Source organism: Danaus plexippus, chromosome 4, assembly GCF_018135715.1.
Source record: "Danaus plexippus chromosome 4, MEX_DaPlex, whole genome shotgun sequence".
In the NCBI taxonomy this organism is placed as follows: domain Eukaryota; kingdom Metazoa; phylum Arthropoda; class Insecta; order Lepidoptera; family Nymphalidae; genus Danaus; species Danaus plexippus.
This window is the reverse complement of record NC_083538.1, coordinates 3910668-3927572: the sequence shown is the minus strand read 5'-3', so window position 1 is coordinate 3927572 and position 16905 is coordinate 3910668. Positions and strand designations below refer to the sequence as shown.

Sequence of the window (16905 nt, the reverse complement as noted above, 5' to 3'; positions counted from 1 at the left end):
AATTAAATACTATGTAAACTTCATTTAAAGTTGACAAAATGCATGCATGCATATACATACCCGTAGCACAGAGTATTCAGCCATGCTCGCAAATATCCATTATATGTATAGATATAATTTTTTAATATTACATAATTTAAAGCTTACATTTTTTTATTAATTTACAAACCCAGACATTTAATTTAGCAAAATAATTTTAGCTGTGGTTAGGCAACAAAAAGTGTTTCTTCCTACATAAAGAAATATCCATATATTATATATATATATATATGTATATAACAATAATCTATTATTATATTAAACTGGGGAGTTAAAGTCAAAATGTTTTTTTTTTTGGATTCGTCTATATGTCTATTGTAATCTCAGAAAGTACCTACTGAAAAAGGCTTATACTATTTCAATAAAAAAAATTCAAATAATGCTTACAAATTTTTAAATTAATTAATTTGACACGTCATTAGATGAAAGGCAATGAATTAAAATAACAGTTTAAAATCAAAATGCGTTTCCATGACACCATGACGAGCAGTAATTTACTGGACAAAAAAATTGTATTTATGTTATAAATTACCTGGAATTTCTAACCTCAAAGGCTGCCTCATAACTACACCCAAGAAAATATAATAATAGGTACGAGCTGTTGCTGGAGGTTTTAGATAATTAGAAGTTTTCTTTCGATTATACGATAAATACTTACCCAATCTTGACTCTGCGACAATAGGACTGTCCTAAAACAATGCCCGTTACATAAAAACATATTTTAGGAATAGTTATTAATGTGTGATAAACAATTAAACGAATTGAGAACTAACTTTTTTTTGTGTCGTGTAATGAGTAGCAGCTCCAAGCTACTATTTAAGGCATTCCCTAACTGCGATTGATTTCCCGTCAAAATCGGTTTAGCTGATTTATATATTAGTAAAAACTACCAAACAGATAGACAGACACAAAAAAAATCCTTTTATGTACGTATTGCATATATGTATTATGTATTTTCAGACGCCTTTAGTGAAAAGATCTTAATTTTAAATTATGAACGAAGAGAAACCTCAATTTTATTTATAAGTAGGTATAAATAGATTGCAAATATTAACTGTGAACCTGCATTAACTACGAAAAAGAATCTTTTAAAAGTAAACCGATATGTAAAGTTGATTTCGAAGTGAAAAATATTTCTAGACTATACATAAACTGATTAAAAACAAAAAAAATCTATAAAAGATAAAACAAAAAGCATCACTTTTTCGTACGGTTGCTTTGCTGTTAAGATTTTTTAATTTAACTAATGTTATTTAGTGATTTTGCGCCTTCGCAATTAAAATAATTATACAAAAAACCTATGATCAAACAAACTTTAGTACTTTCAAACTTCGAAGACGGGAAGGATAATTTTAATTACCGCATAAAGTTATATATGTAATTTATTATATTTACATAACTTATTTATAATTTAGCGACTTAGTTGCAGATGACTTCACCAACAACACTGATTGTAAAACTAAAATTATGAACATAAAATCTTACAGAACTGAAATCTGAGTTGACTTCACATGTCCATATAGGCATTTTTATTTCATTAACGGTGTTAGTCCCTCAGTTTTTATAAATTACTAACGAAAAAGAGGAAAATTTCAGTGTTCTTCCTCCGAAGAGAGAAAAAACTAGTCAGTTTTCCAATATTTTTTTTTTAAATTTAGTCAACATTATATTTTTCATAAATATATTGTTGGCTTAAAAATGCAAAAGCGATAAAATAACTTACATGTGAGTAATTAATAAAAGGCATTATTGGTTTGTATACGACGAATAGGCAGGGTATAATAGTCACTCTTAATGTATAATTTACTTTGAGATTACACTCAAATAACTAATAGATATATTAATAGTCAGTTAATTGTGATTCCTTTCCAATACTACTTATATATACGATTTTACAGGTATGCTAACTAATAAGGTTACATTTGAATTTTTGTCATAAATTTTTATGATAAAAATAAAAGTTTCGTCCCTAACTTGGGTATAAAACAATGGTCTTAAAAAACGCTTCTAACAAAAATATAACTGAACAAAGGTTTTATTTTTCACCATTTTATATGCCAAAGGAAGGAGAAATTATTTATCTTGTGTTGCTATTTCTATTAAATCTTGTTTTTATCCTTACATTCTCAGGGAATTATATTTTTATACAGCACAGTATTTTTCACAATGTAATCATTTTTCTTTCCCACAGAAAACAGATATTAAATTTTAAAAATATGAATGGATTGTATTTTCAATCATTTACGTGAGGAAAATTCAGGCCAACATCGACAGATAAAATAAAATATCTTTGATGTTTTGCATATGTTTCTATTTTCTGATGATCCCAACTTATTTCTAAAAAAAAATCTTATGTACAGACATTAAATTATTTACAATTTTGTTTTATTTGTATTGAAGAGTAGTTTACATGGTCAAAATACTACCAACTTCATTAATGACGAAACCAAACGATATCTGCAAATATAATCAGATTCTCATAAACGATAAATCTGAAAAGTTGAGTGAAGAGACAAAAAAATGTAATTTATAAAGTATTTTATACAGTCAGAAGGATTGCTTTTTATATCATGTAGGTAACAAAATAGAGCGTAACATTTGACATTAAAAAAAAATCTATTACAGCCAGTATTATTAAAGATTCATTAGGCTTTAACGTTAAACAATTATGCACTTAGTATGTAACTAGTTCCCAGCATAAATAACGTACAAGCTTTTTGTCTAAATATATGATACATCATACAATAAAGACAAGTGAAGGCCAGATTCATCTTAAAAGTATGTAAAAAAAATTACATGCCTTTTTAAGAATAATATTATATTGCATTAATTAATATTAAATAAATATCATATGAATAGGAAAAATTACGTGTTACGTGAAGTTTTCCTTGAGTGTATTTAAAACTAAATTGCTGTAACGGCTTAATAAAAAATTTTTGATTTTTTTTTTCCACTCTTAGTACTCTTTATAAGTCCTAAACTATAAACTTATGGTTCTAATTGAAATGAAGGTATCTCAAATAACTTCTTCCATATGTTATAGTGAACGCTGAGAGGAGAATGGTAATACATACTAATGTTTTCCTTGTAGAAGTGCGTTAGGTAAACTAAATGTTCGAGACATTTTATTTACGTATTACGCAAAGCTCTCTAAAGGCTTTTATCATCTTATATGTGTTCAATGAGAGTTAGGAACTATAATGGCATAATCGTAATTTTAATATTTATCTTGATTGTTAATTTAAAAGTAGATAATTATATAAGAAAAGTACTTGCCTACCAAAGTCGGAAATTTAAGGACAAATTAATATGAAAAATACTTTTCTCAATTTAATCGTAAAATATATATTGTTAAATCTAAATTAAAATCTATATAAAAATTTAAATCTAAGTAAATTGCTGCTGTATCTAAAACAAATTAATGTAGGTACACGAATTCTGTACCTATAAATAAAGAATTGGTACATCTGTATCTAAACATTATATATTTATTCAGTACTTGCAGCAAAAGTACGATAAACACACACAAGACTTCCATAAACAATGAAATCAAAAGAATTTAATGTCTCAAAACTTAAAAATTTTCATATCTTTCGCAAATAAAGTACGTCTGACATGACAATAGATCCCACGCTCGAGTTAAGTAATAACTAATTACTGATCATTCAATCATCGCTTTAAGTTTTGATCGTATTTCCATAATTCCACAATTAGACCAGGTATAATCTAAGTTCATTTAAGATGCAGGCACAATGGGTTGCATCACATCCAAGCCGAGGAAGAGCTTCCGTTCTCTAGCTCGTCTCACGGCCCAACAGCAGCGAGTGGGGCGTCAGACTCCTATATAACACACTAACAGCCTCACATCAGACAGTTAACGCATAGCTTCGACATGAAGGTAATATACTCTCATAATTCAAATACAATAGACATTCATTATGTTTACGATTTATGAATTTATATTATTCATATATAATTTGTATACATAAGAAATAAATATGTCAGCGGTTTAAATAGGAAGTGTTATTTCAATATATTTTATGTTCTAGGTCTTCGTTTGTCTTCTCGCCCTCGCAGCGGTGGTACACGCCGGTTACATCGGCGGTGGAGGTGGTGGCTGGTCAGGAGGTGGTGGCGGCGGTGGCTGGTCAGGAGGCGGCGGCGGATATGGAGGCGGCGGCGGCTATGGAGGCGGCCATGGCGGCGGCTCCGGTGGTCGTAAGTGTCTTCCCGACAATTATATAACATTTTTTTATTGTTACAAGTATCTATTGTTAATAAAAAAATCTTTTTAACAGAAGTGAAGATCATCAAGATTATCTCCAGCGGCGGAGGCGGAGGCGGTAAGATTTATTTAACAATCAATATACAAATAAAACAATCAAGTCAAAATACCCGATATACCCAAAAATAATGTCAGAATTAACGAACAAACATTAAAAATAGCAAAACGGGAATGTAAAAAGTAAATTAAAATAGTACAACTATATGAGATTGATGCTTTATAATAATATGTTTAATAAAAACATTTTTCTTGGCTGCTTTAACCCAGAAGAGGTCAAAACACTGCATAAGAGGGTCATCCGTTCACTTAATGACCGAACAGATATACGAATTTCGAAATGATAATAATGTGAAGTACGAATGAACATGAATCTGAAAGAAGATATTTAAAAAAACCCACTAAATCATTATCTAAAATACGAAATGGACGCCCAGTCACTTTTTTTTTGTGAGCAAAATTCTCTCTACATGCATACGGATATTAAAAATGTAGACATCTAGCTTTAATGGTCCCTAGTGAGAAAAATAAACGTTAGGTACCTTATAAATCTTGAGTCATAAGCTTTATAGTATCGCAAAAAGTTTATAGTGTGGACATTGACCTGTTAAAGCGATCATTAATTTCACTATTCACACATCAGTATGCCGTATGGAGCAGGAAAAGGAATGATAATCTTGAAGTCCATTACTTTTAGGCGGTGGTTACGGAGGCGGTTGGAAATCAGGAGGAGGAGGCGGCGGTGGCTGGTCTAGCGGCGGAGGCGGTGGTTGGAAGATCGGAGGAGGAAGCGGCGGTGGATGGTCCGGAGGTGGTGGCAGCGGATGGAAGTCAGGCGGCGGTGGATGGTCCAGCGGCGGTGGCAGCGGATGGAAGTCAGGCGGAGGTGGAGGAGGCGGCTGGTCCGGCGGTGGTAGCGGCTGGAAGTCCGGCGGAGGTGGTGGAGGCTGGTCCGGCGGCGGCGGATCTTCCGGCTGGTGGTGATCTCGAAGTAGCAAATTTATGACAATACACACGTACCTCCAATATTTACTTTCATTTACCACCCATATCTTAAACAGCAGTGGCTAAAAGAATTCAGCCACTTTTGAGACTTCAACTTTTAAGTCTATAATACCAGTCCTATTCTATAATTGCACTACAGGTAAATTTAAAAAAAAAACCTGATTAGTAGAATCTGTAAAATCAGTTTACATTCGACGAAATCTTTAAAATAAAACGTATTGAAATTTTTATAGTATTGATCTAAGAAGGGATGTTGTTAAGTTAAATAATATCCTGATGTCTGTGAAAGAAACTCAGTAGAGTCAGAAGTGAGCTTCTGAAGTATTTCTGTATATTGTGTAATAGTAATAATAATTTTTATTATATTTTTTATACTATTGAGAGTTATGTTTATCCATACCTCTATACAATTTAAACATCACAGCTAATTAAATAATCAAGTTCTTAATTTGAGTGCGCTAAGTCATTTCATTTGCGAAAGAAAAATTAAATAAAGCTCAGATTTTTATATAAATTTTTTTTAATAAAATATTAAATTAAAACATTTAAAAACTGTCAATACCATACATATTCTTTAAACCAATAATATATCTAGCGTTTATTTTTATAACAACACTTCTTTTTAGCGTCGGGTCTTTTCATTTTATTTGGATCGTAATTTTCTTTGTCTGATGAGTCCGTGCTGTGTGGTGAGTGTTCTCTTAAAGCATGCCGTCCTCTGTTCTCATAATCATTTAGTTTCAATTCACCCAAAACATCATAGTGTCTGCAAAGAAATTAAAATATTTCAAATAAAACAACATTCTTATTTAAGTTTCCATAATTGATACAATAGTCATAATGGCACCTGATGATGAATAAAGACACATACAAAACCAGGGTACTATTGGGATTACAGGGTTGCCACCAACAATAATTAAATAATTGTTGGTAAAAAACATTGTTTATTCCATAATTTATATATATAATTAGCCTTACATTTTTTTTTCCGTATTATGACATTCTGCGATCACTTCAAAGGAACAGCCTTCTATATTGGAGAAATCACTGTCCGAATCAGATTCCTCTATAATTAAACATTTGCTCTTATTACCAAGGTCCTTATCTTGCATTGGATCTATATCATGCTTTGTTTCCTGTGGTGTTAGCTTCACCTCACAAAAACTAGTGTTCGGTGACTCATTGGAAGGGTGCAATTCAATATTTTTCATATCAACTTTGGTTATTTCATCATCAGTTTGAACAGCGGCAAATTTTGTTGAATATTTGACACTGTCCGAACAATCTACCACCTTTATGGTTGTTATAAAACGATCATTATCAATAGTAACTGTAACATTTTTTGGAATCTGAGAATTGTCTCGTTCATTGGCATCTCTACATAGCTTGCAAATTTCAAGTATAGCGCTTTTCTTAACAAATGGAACTTTATAAGTATTTATCATGCCTTGGCTGTTATTTTGTGAATTGATGCAATTTTTCTTTATACTTTCAGTCATAGATATGTCAATGCCGCAATCTGTTGACAGATCATTTTTATCAGCCTCCAGTACGGCCATTAAAGCAAGATGATCTTTATCTAATACAGCACTTTGACTATCATCTATAATTATTGCGTCTTCAATAAATATACCACTTTCATTGTTCTCAATCAGATTATTTTCAAAATAACGTTCACGTTCTTTGTGCTCTGACTGTGTTTTAAATTTCTTATATGGAACTTTGGACACATTTGAGGTATCTTTCAATATGTTTAAATGGCTTCTTTTCCTACTTAAACTCTTATTACTAGTTTGATTAACCAATTTATTGTTATCTTTATGTTTTTGAACATTAATATTTAAATTTGTAAATGGTTTACGAGGTACACTGTTAACATTCTTTTGAAATGTTTCATTTTTATTTAACCACTGCTCAACATTATTTTCGATATTTTCCATTGTGTATGATTTCCTGAATGAAATGTTTTCTCCGGGAAAACTTGCAAGCTTTTTGTTTCGTTTTCTCAATCCTTTATTTTCAAAACTTTTTCTTTTATTTGTGTATTTACTGGAAACTTGAATACATTCTGGGAATAATTGCTTTTCTATTTTAAGCTTTTCAGAGAGTCTGTGTCTTTTGTAAACTAAAAAAATAAAAAAATCATAAATACTATCAACAAATATTAAGTGTCACAATCATGAATTACTGTACTACCATCGACTTCAAACAATTCTTGAAAGGCCGTCAAAAGTTCAGATGCATGTTTGACACGTAGACTTGAAGGTTCATCTATGTAGTGAGTGGAAACTTCGGGTGGCGTAAGACAAAGTAAACAATCCTCAGCAGTTGCAACGCAATTATTACACGTCGTGTGACCACAGGGATATCTCACGCTCAACGCATTCAATTGATCACTAAACATGTAAAAAAATATTAATAATATATTGTCAAAACAAGATCAAAATAGAATACCAATCTCACCAATTGACACATCGATTGTTTTCAACTATATTTTTTATATCTTTAACAGCATCATCTAAACGAAAATTATTCATCATAATAAAACATTGTTTTAAATCTGTTTTTGTTGTGTTTAACAATAAAATCCAATGTTAATATAATTTTAAACTTGAAATCGAAGCAAAAAATGTCAGAATATTGTGTTGAGTAACGGTATTGTTCATCTACAAGTACATAATCCAAACAAGTTGGTACCACAGAGACCAAGTTACTTGTCATAAACCAATGTTGCTAGCTCTACGGAAGTGGGAAAAAGCAAGACTGAAGATAATCATTATCTACAAAATTTTATCTGATTACACCTAAGAACAATCGATTGATCTAAAAGAAACGAATAATTCGGATTCAATGATACTGATGGAGGTCACGGGAGTTAACTAGCTGTTCTTTTGCAATTTAAATAGAAAATTAAGATTATTTAAATATTTTTATTTAGGATGCTCAAATAACAAAAAGTTCTCAATAATTTGAAATAAATGAAGTATATATATTTTTAACTTCAATTCCTACCGGCGATGTTAGTTTTTTACTGATTTTAGGACAAAACTGAATTTAAAAGCGTATCTGAGAAGTAATATCTTATACAAATCATTTATCAAAAGATCGCTCTTAAGTTCTGCCGTCCGATGATAGCATGTTGCTCTATACCCAATGAAACCGACCCTACAACGACGTTCTAAATCTAGTTCCGGCCTCTTAGAAACACCCTTGAAACATTCATACCCCAATAGTTTTTCAAAACCAAATATCAAGAGTAGGTCCTATTCATTCCAGCAATTCCTCCCCCCCTCACCCGTTTGACACTTTCAAAGCCAATATGGTTAATTGCATTAATGATTAAACAATTGGAAACAAAAAAGTTAATCTGAGCTTTCATCATTCGTTGATATTATTTTATCTATTATTTTTCAGGCAGTCTGTTTTTATCTGTTTTCTAAATTTTATATATAAATTTCTATTTTTATTTAAAATATTATTATAACATCTTGTCAGTATTTGTCTGTTTTTTTGTATAACCACAACATTGTTTATGTCTGAAAACCATGGCTTTTAAGCGATAAAGCCACCTTTGTCCCACCATTGTTTTCTTGTAATTCTTTTTACTATACATTTCCATATTATGATATGGTCATTAAGTAATAAATTTATAATTAATTCATGTAACTAATGTTAATTTTTTAAAAACGAATCATTTTCAAAATCAAAGCTTGTCTCGGTTTCAATATTTTCACTTAATATTAAGATAAATTAAAATACGTTCTGTAATTTAATGCCATCGTTTTTTTTTTTATTTTGATACGAAGTCTATTATTTCAGGCCAGACTCACATATATTATATTTTTAGTGGAATAAACTCATAAACTATGTTATATAGCATGTCTTTGATAACAACTTTATTCTGTTAGCTGATTTTGTTTTCATATCGATCGATTACGTTTTTTAGTTTGTATCTTAGATTGGACTTATTAATTGATATTAAGTTTGCAATACTATACCTGTATAAAAGTATCAACAGATATTAGTGGAAAAGGGTTGTATAATAATGAATTAAGCATTACCTATTTTTCTCAGACTACGTTCTACAAGATTCTACTTGATAAATACACATAAGGTTCTTCCTTTTTGACACATTAGTTGGTTTTCAAATTATATGACATGACTTTTAATTTATATTAAAACTAGTTTTTGGTCCCGCAAAATTTGGAATTGGGCTCAGAGAGAAATATATAGTGTACTTACTAGATTTTGTCCGCGACGCAATCCGTTTTGGCATCAGAGTTGTTCTCTGTCATTAAGGCTACTGAATCTAACTGCACTTCATGGTTTCACCCTTACAGTTTTGGGATCGGCATTGGTGGCCTATGTATTCCTTCAGGGATCATTCATCTCTATACCAAGATTCATCAAAATCTTTTCAGTGGTATAGGCGTTAGGTAGGTAGGAAGGTAACATACAGACAGGCAGAGTTACTTTCGCATTCATAATATTAATATGGATAAAACAATAGATATGACAATGAACTAAGATTGACGTTTAAACTTTATAGTCTGTGTCACGTCACTTCATATTAAAAACGACTGTTATGAAGCGATCCCGCGGATCTACACGGGATCAATGAATATATGTAATTAGTTTGTTCTATATGCGTACTCAAAGATTGCATCGTCACAGTACATTTCGATTTCAATTTCCCATTCAATAGCCTACGTAAATACTATAGCGTGCTATGATTTATGAATGTAAAAACAAAATACCGTATTTAGCGTGACGGTCGCAACGTATTAAACAAACACGCAACAACAAACTGATGTCCATGTTACATCATTGTTATGTTTTATTGAACTCCGTGAAGCTGTTTTTGTGTGAAAAAGCAACCAACAGTATTACATACATACAAACTTTTATAATATGAACAATATGTAGAAAATATTCATCGATTTATTTCAGAGTTTTAACGTTGCCGCAATGTTAATTGAATATTGAACGTTTCATTTCAAAATGTTGTTTTAAAGAAATACAAACTAAAAAGTTGAACCTAACAATATCGTTTAGAAAATGAAATTAATACGTATTATTACTTATACACTTATCAACGTCGAATATTACAGTATTTATTAAAAAAAATAATATACTAAACATTTCAGAAAGTGCCGCCTTTTGTAAAAAAAAATCACATCTCATCATCGCAAGTTTAGTTAAAATGACTGCAAAAAATGTTTTTGTATAAAATTAATTAAAAACATATTAATTTTAATACAAACGAAATCCTACAACGCTGTTAAATATTTATAGTTCCTATTCAATGGGAACACGTAAAATAAATCATGTAGCAGTAAATAGATTTATAGGGAGAAATTAAAACAAACACAAAACCATACAATTCTAGGCATTTTACATTTTAATCTATAAATGCAATTGCTATCACATTACAGATAAGTAAACTATTGTTGTTATAAGGATAGCACACATTCAACATATGTTTACAAAAAAATTCTGTCACTTTACTTTATGAATGAATGCAACAAACTGTGTCCTAAAAACTAAGCAGTTAACAAGTCCACTGTATATATTTAACTTAAGAATGTTTATATGCAATAACATTAAAATTTTGAAAAATAAAAAAAATAGAAAAGACAATTAAGTCAGAAATATCAGTGCACATAAGTCATTTACATTTAAAAAAAAAACAATGAATTTTATTGAATCTCGATATACAAGAACATTCCGCAAAATGTAACACATAATTACGACATACAAAAATATTCTTACATTAAAAATAGTATCATTACATCAATAACAAAAATCTTATCAGCAAAACGGAGATTTTATACTTCTGCAGAGAGCAAACAAATTTTCTTAAGCATCATATACATATTTCGGCTTACAAACACAATTATTTAAAAACAATTGTCATAAAATAAAAACTTAACATACACTGTAAGTAGATTTATAGATGATAAAAATATATTGCTCATAGATCTAGAAATTTGGTCAGTGTCACCAGTCCTTGCCACAGATTAAGTAATTAATGGTTAAAGTCTATGGCTACTATTTTTTTTTTAATTAATCCATAAGTTGGCAAAGATCAACATTTTAATGTGGCAAAAGTTTTAAGAACATGAACTATTTCTATATAAGTACAACCATTAAAGATTTATAATTACACATATTTTAGAGACTAATACTCAGACAAGGATAAAAAATTTCATTTATAGGCATATATAAGAATACTACTTATATGTCTATAAAAATAATACTTATCATCTTTTCAAGTTTTTCATGAATCCACTATACTAACTGTACAGAGAATATAAATCTTAAAAAATATTTAAAAAATAATGTGGACACCACTGGGGTGACCTTTAAAAATATGTTTGTTTTTTATGAGGGTAACAAAAAAAAAATATTTAAAAAAACCACATAATATAGTTAAGTTATTCATCTAATTGTTTAGATGTGCCTTTTTATTAATTAAACATTCCTGAAACTTCAAAGGCACTTCAGTTTTTACTTTGATCATTGAATGTTAAAATTTCTCATAAACCTCAGCAATAGCTTTCGTTAAATTTTATATTTTTTATACTCATGTCAAACCAAAATACAAATAACAATCGTTCAAACGATTTCTTCAAACCATTCTTAGTAAAACTTTGTTACATATAACATCTCTAAGAATGTGAAACAATTTAAATCTCCATTATTTCTTATAATTCATACCTTAAAGGATTTTTTTTTTACAATTCAACAACTTGTACCTTTCTTAGGGCGTATAAAATATTATGATTTTATAAGTCAATAGCCATAAGTAAGTTTCTTTAATTCTTTAAACATACAGTTACGTTACACTTATTTTTATTTCAAGACAAAAAAAAAATCAATATAATTATAGATTATCTATTTTAAAAGGCATAAACTTAATTTAATACTTAATAAAAAAAAAAACTATACTCTCAAATGATTTATAGTTTCATCAATTAAATACCTATTCAGACAGATAATTTATTAAGTTTCAACAACTTAAGAGTTTTACTCCAATGCTTTGCATCATAACACAATTAAAGTATAAAATGGATACTTATAAACATTCAACAATTAAAGTTAATGTTTAAATTATAACTGTTAATGTATTCAGCTCATTTATAAAAATATGTAGCGCAGTAATTTAATGGTTCACTACGTACATAATCAATCACACAAATCAATAAAAGCAAATATTATGGCATATATTTTTTTGTTCATTTCAAAATGCAGTCTTCCTTACTGCCCTAATATAATATAGTATTATAAATTACTTGACGAGCTACAGATCTACGACGATAATTCTACATCTATGGAATTATAAAAAAATAAACTTAGATAAAATACGGCGTACTCTATGCACGCTATACATATTTATAACCCGTTTTAAGAGAGTTTCGTTAGGATTATTAATATATTCCAAAGAGGAAAAATAAACTAAACGTATAAATTAGAATGTAGGATCAAAATTTTTTTTTCTGTAGTTCCTATTTCCATACCACGTAAGTTCTAGAGAAATGGACATCTTAGTTATACATAAGAGTCTAAGATATCAGTTATAATAGAAAATACATGTAAATAAAACAAAGATATATATGTATATATAGCAGTATAAAATAATTTAACGTTCTCGGCGGGCGCGTTTAGCTCGTGCGGTGGGTGCTGAAGGAGTGACTTCATCGTCATCTCGCCGTTTGGCGGGTGCCTGTGGTCTTTGCAATTGACTCTGAGCTGTCAATTGCAACTGTAAGGCGTGGGTATTCAAGCGTTCAGCCAAAAGTAGCGGTTTCAGAGCAGCCATTTTATGGCTGTAGAGAGTGACACGAGGACGACTATTGACAGCTGCTGTCAGTTGTTCTCGGACTGACATCTCTGTATTTTCGGAATTGTTATTCCATCTGTCATTATCTTTCACTTTGTTATCATTTTCCTCAGAGTTTTCTGTTTTAGGCGGAGCATCTATGGCTTCATTACCATCTGGACTACAGATAATATTAACTTGTGCTCTTACCTCTGCATCAAATTTTGATATGGTGCTGACTAGAGGTTTTGCCCATCCTATGTGCAAAATGGGTGTCTGACTTCCTTCCTCCCATTTACAGATTCCATCATAAAACCTTAAAAAGCAGTACACAAATGCTTTTTGAACTCTTGCTTTTAGTAAAAACAACATATTTTAAAAAAGTCCGAAAATTGTTTTGAATTTCAACTACTTTTAAATTATAGAGAAAAAAAAGCTTTCCTACCTTAACAAGGAAGCAAAACATTCCGGATCTTTGAGAATGGACCTTGCTGAATGTCCCGAACTCTCAGCTTTCATCAACTGTGGTATTAATTCATTTGCAATTTCAGAAAACTCCTTATATATTTCCTCATCATCTCTAGAATAGTTATAGCTGTAAAATGAATACCAGTTTAATTTCAATTTTATGGACATAATTTTTAAATCTTACATTCATTGTGTAATGGAAATATTGACATAAAAAAAGTAAGTACAAATAAAATACAACTTTTAAACAAAAAAAAAATTGGTTCTTATCAAGGTGAGAATAATAGAACAGGAGGTGTAATTTATTAAATAATATAATATTAACCTAATAATATTTTAAGCATTTATGTATCTAATCTAACATGGCTCATTTTCCCAGTACTCCATTTCCTGATAAGATAAAACTTTCGTTTTAGTTAATTAAACAATAAAATATAATGGCAGTTTAAAAACATTATCTAGAAAATTCCAATTTAAAGATTTACTGATAAATTATGCATTTATTAATATAAATTTATTAATAGTTTTATTTTAATATTAAAAATAAATATTATATTACAACTTACTGCCTGATAACGTCTCCCGCACAAGCCCATGCATTAAATGCCTCTTTGTACATCTTATGTCTGTGATAATAGCCTCCTTGAAAGGTGTAAGGATACACATGCCTGTCTTCATAATGGGTTCTCGAAGATCTTATTGCTTGAACATACAAGGCCGCTGAATCTGGTCGAGGTGTGGTATTAGAATTGGTATTCCCAGCTTCCTCTTGTGGCATGGAATTTTCATCCTCCTCTGGACAGTTTGAAATTTTCATGTACTCATCCAGATCACCGAGATTACCCAAAGCCATTGGATAAGCGTCCAAATGACCTAGAATATATTTTAATATTATATGGATTTTTTTTTATAATTCTGCAGTCATTAGTTTTGTCATCCAATAAGATATAAATTATTTTATCCATGATATTACCCTTATCATACAACAACCATAGAAGTTTATGCTGCATCTGTGCCACTTCATGGACATCGATTGTTGGTGTCAAAGTGGGATTAATAGAAGAGACCAATGCAGCTAACTCCATTACTCGTGTACACACAACAGGCTTTCCAGCCACATAAAGCCAAGACCTGGCCAGCACTCCCTCACCTACAGATCTGCCTCGTTTATCCTCATTACCTTTGCCGTGCCATGTCACCTGAAAAATTATGTAATATCATATATTCTACAACTAATTTTCCTTTAGAAAGTAACAACATTATAAAATATAAAATAATTTCAACCTCTGCTGTATTTGTGCCATCTTTTCCAAACACTACCCAGGCATGGTCTTCTGATAATGCAAGATGAACGTCTTGTTTTCCTAAAACCTGACATCCAGCAGTCACAGCAAAAGCAACACCAAAACAATCCAACTTATTTCCTGTCAAAAAACTATAAATTGACTGTAGGTGGGCCCTGTCCTTGTAATAACTTCGGGTCAATGAATTCCAAACGACATCAGCTACTCTCTTCACTAAATCTCGTGTAGCGTACTCGCCGGCTACCAATTTATTATCGACGCCACTCCGCATCAGAGCAACGAATCGATCATAAAGGGTTTTCACTTCTTCCCATTCCACTGAAGGAAACTTCATTTTAACAAATCTATTTGAAGCAAGATTAACATCTTTGTCACTATTTTTTATGTTAGTTAAGTTGTTTTCCACTGCTCCCACTATGATAGAAAACAAAGCCAAATCTGGATCTTTATTACTGCGCAATTGCTCTTCAAAGAAGTCACATACTTTTTGAATACTGTCGATGGGGAAAAAACTTTTATATTCAGCAAATCCAGACATTTTTTCCAATTTCACATTATTTTTATTTATATTCTATAAATAAACAAAAACATTTATCAATGGTCGTAAGGCGCCGGCTGTCAAGTAAAATTGACAGACGATGCAGCATGTACAGAAAGGTACATAAGAAAATGGTACATTTACTTTTGTACTGAAATTAAACGTTCAAAGTGAAAAACAAATAATTACAAAACATAATGAAAGTAAGACATTTAACGTCATTTGATTAACTGAAAAATTTTCTGGAAATAATTCATTAATAAAAAACATTTTCGATACTTTAAAACAATTAATTTGCAAATTAAAATATTTTTTATATATTCCTGATATATATTTGAATCATTAATAAAAAATTAAAATATGCTACCCATTCATACTCTTATTGTTACAGGTGGACTCCCTTTGAATTATTGGGCTAAGCTGTCAAATGTCAAACATCGAAATAATTAAGAAAAAAATATAAACTTTTTTTTACTTTTTTTCCTTCTTCATAACTCGTATTTCGGTCATTATATCTAAGGTTTTTTTACTAATTAAAATAATTAACAAAAATAAAACAAACATAACCATACTATGACTTAAATAAGTCATAACTGTCCAAGCTGTTAATTCATTTAAATTCAATAGTTTTTAAAGTAAATACTTTACTCTTGACACTTATAGTTTAAGTTTTAATTGTAATGAAATCTTCGTCTAAAGTTGTCATGAATAACATTCATAGTGAGAATCAAAATAAACGATATAGAAAAAAATACAATCACATGAAGCTGAGAGTTAAAAGTTTGATTATTGTAAGAGCAATTAATATTTCGGTGGGAAAATTGAAGAAGTTAAATAAATATTAAGTTTTTAAACAATTTGCAGGAAAATGCTGCTTTGTGTGATGAAGTAGCTAAAATACAAGAAAATATACAGATAGTTAAAGAAGAAAGAAAATTTTTGCTCCAGAAACTTCTTGAACACGAGAACGATTCTGATATAGTACATACTTACTCAAAAGATTCTATAGCAGTATCAAATGGATCTAGAAGTAAGCCTAAGAAAATACAAAATCTCAAAGAAGGCTAATATTTAAAACATTTGTGTTCTTATGTAAGTTATTTTAATAAAATATGGTATTGTCATTAAAATTGTTTAATTTGCCAACAAGCAAGGATACCTATCTGTCATTGTGTCATGGAAACATTACTTTATTTTCAAAAACATTTATTCAAAACAAGTGTTTAATTTATTAAATTAAACATAGATTATCTCCAAAAACCTGCATTTTCACTAGTCAATAGTATGAAATTGAATTAAATTAAATTTAGTACTTCCACAATTAAAAATGATGATATTGGTAAAATATTCCACAAATCCAGTGCAAATGAAGCCATAGCATAAAAAAAATAGTCCTAATCTCAAATAACCAATTTAAGTGTTTATAAAATTGTCATTATTATAACTA

The 16905-nt window shown here is 30.1% G+C and overlaps 3 protein-coding genes and 1 long non-coding RNA gene across 4 annotated transcripts; 2 read left to right on the top strand and 2 right to left on the bottom strand.

Annotated features, from left to right (window-relative positions):
- Positions 1-3802: 3802 nt before the first annotated feature.
- Positions 3803-5347, top strand: LOC116768485 (loricrin-like). Its single transcript, XM_032659219.2, has 4 exons — positions 3803-3937; positions 4089-4257; positions 4338-4382; positions 5019-5347. Exons 1-4 carry the CDS (start codon positions 3932-3934, stop codon positions 5303-5305), a joined length of 507 nt encoding a protein of 168 aa, XP_032515110.1. The 5' UTR covers positions 3803-3931; the 3' UTR covers positions 5306-5347.
- A 481-nt stretch (positions 5348-5828) lies between these two features.
- Positions 5829-8025, bottom strand: LOC116768647 (uncharacterized). Its single transcript, XM_032659420.2, has 4 exons — positions 7790-8025; positions 7523-7722; positions 6305-7451; positions 5829-6092 (listed from the first exon to the last, which is right to left on the bottom strand). Exons 1-4 carry the CDS (start codon positions 7864-7866, stop codon positions 5918-5920), a joined length of 1599 nt encoding a protein of 532 aa, XP_032515311.2. The 5' UTR covers positions 7867-8025; the 3' UTR covers positions 5829-5917.
- Positions 8026-10704: 2679 nt separating this feature from the next.
- On the bottom strand, positions 10705-15585 carry LOC116768612 (menin). Its single transcript, XM_032659366.2, has 5 exons — positions 14901-15585; positions 14590-14815; positions 14183-14489; positions 13594-13743; positions 10705-13464 (listed from the first exon to the last, which is right to left on the bottom strand). Exons 1-5 carry the CDS (start codon positions 15456-15458, stop codon positions 12969-12971), a joined length of 1737 nt encoding a protein of 578 aa, XP_032515257.2. The 5' UTR covers positions 15459-15585; the 3' UTR covers positions 10705-12968.
- Positions 15586-15868: 283 nt separating this feature from the next.
- On the top strand, positions 15869-16520 carry LOC133320020 (uncharacterized). The gene is made up of 2 exons (XR_009753489.1): positions 15869-16249; positions 16323-16520. It is a non-coding gene; the product is annotated as an uncharacterized LOC133320020 (long non-coding RNA).
- Positions 16521-16905: the final 385 nt, after the last annotated feature.

Coding starts and splice junctions, on each gene's coding strand:
- LOC116768485 (XM_032659219.2), top strand. Junction 4,258..4,337: donor TGGCGGCGGCTCCGGTGGTC/GTAAGTGTCTTC, acceptor TCTTTTTAACAG/AAGTGAAGATCATCAAGATT. Junction 4,383..5,018: donor CAGCGGCGGAGGCGGAGGCG/GTAAGATTTATT, acceptor CATTACTTTTAG/GCGGTGGTTACGGAGGCGGT.
- LOC116768647 (XM_032659420.2), bottom strand. CDS start 7,866: ATGATGAATAATTTTCGTTTAGATGATGCTGTTAAAGATATAAAAAAT. Junction 7,723..7,789: donor AACAATCGATGTGTCAATTG/GTGAGATTGGTA, acceptor TTACATGTTTAG/TGATCAATTGAATGCGTTGA. Junction 7,452..7,522: donor AGAATTGTTTGAAGTCGATG/GTAGTACAGTAA, acceptor TTATTTTTTTAG/TTTACAAAAGACACAGACTC.
- LOC116768612 (XM_032659366.2), bottom strand. CDS start 15,458: ATGTCTGGATTTGCTGAATATAAAAGTTTTTTCCCCATCGACAGTATT. Junction 14,490..14,589: donor ATGGTTGTTGTATGATAAGG/GTAATATCATGG, acceptor AATATATTCTAG/GTCATTTGGACGCTTATCCA. Junction 13,465..13,593: donor TGTTTTGCTTCCTTGTTAAG/GTAGGAAAGCTT, acceptor CTGCTTTTTAAG/GTTTTATGATGGAATCTGTA.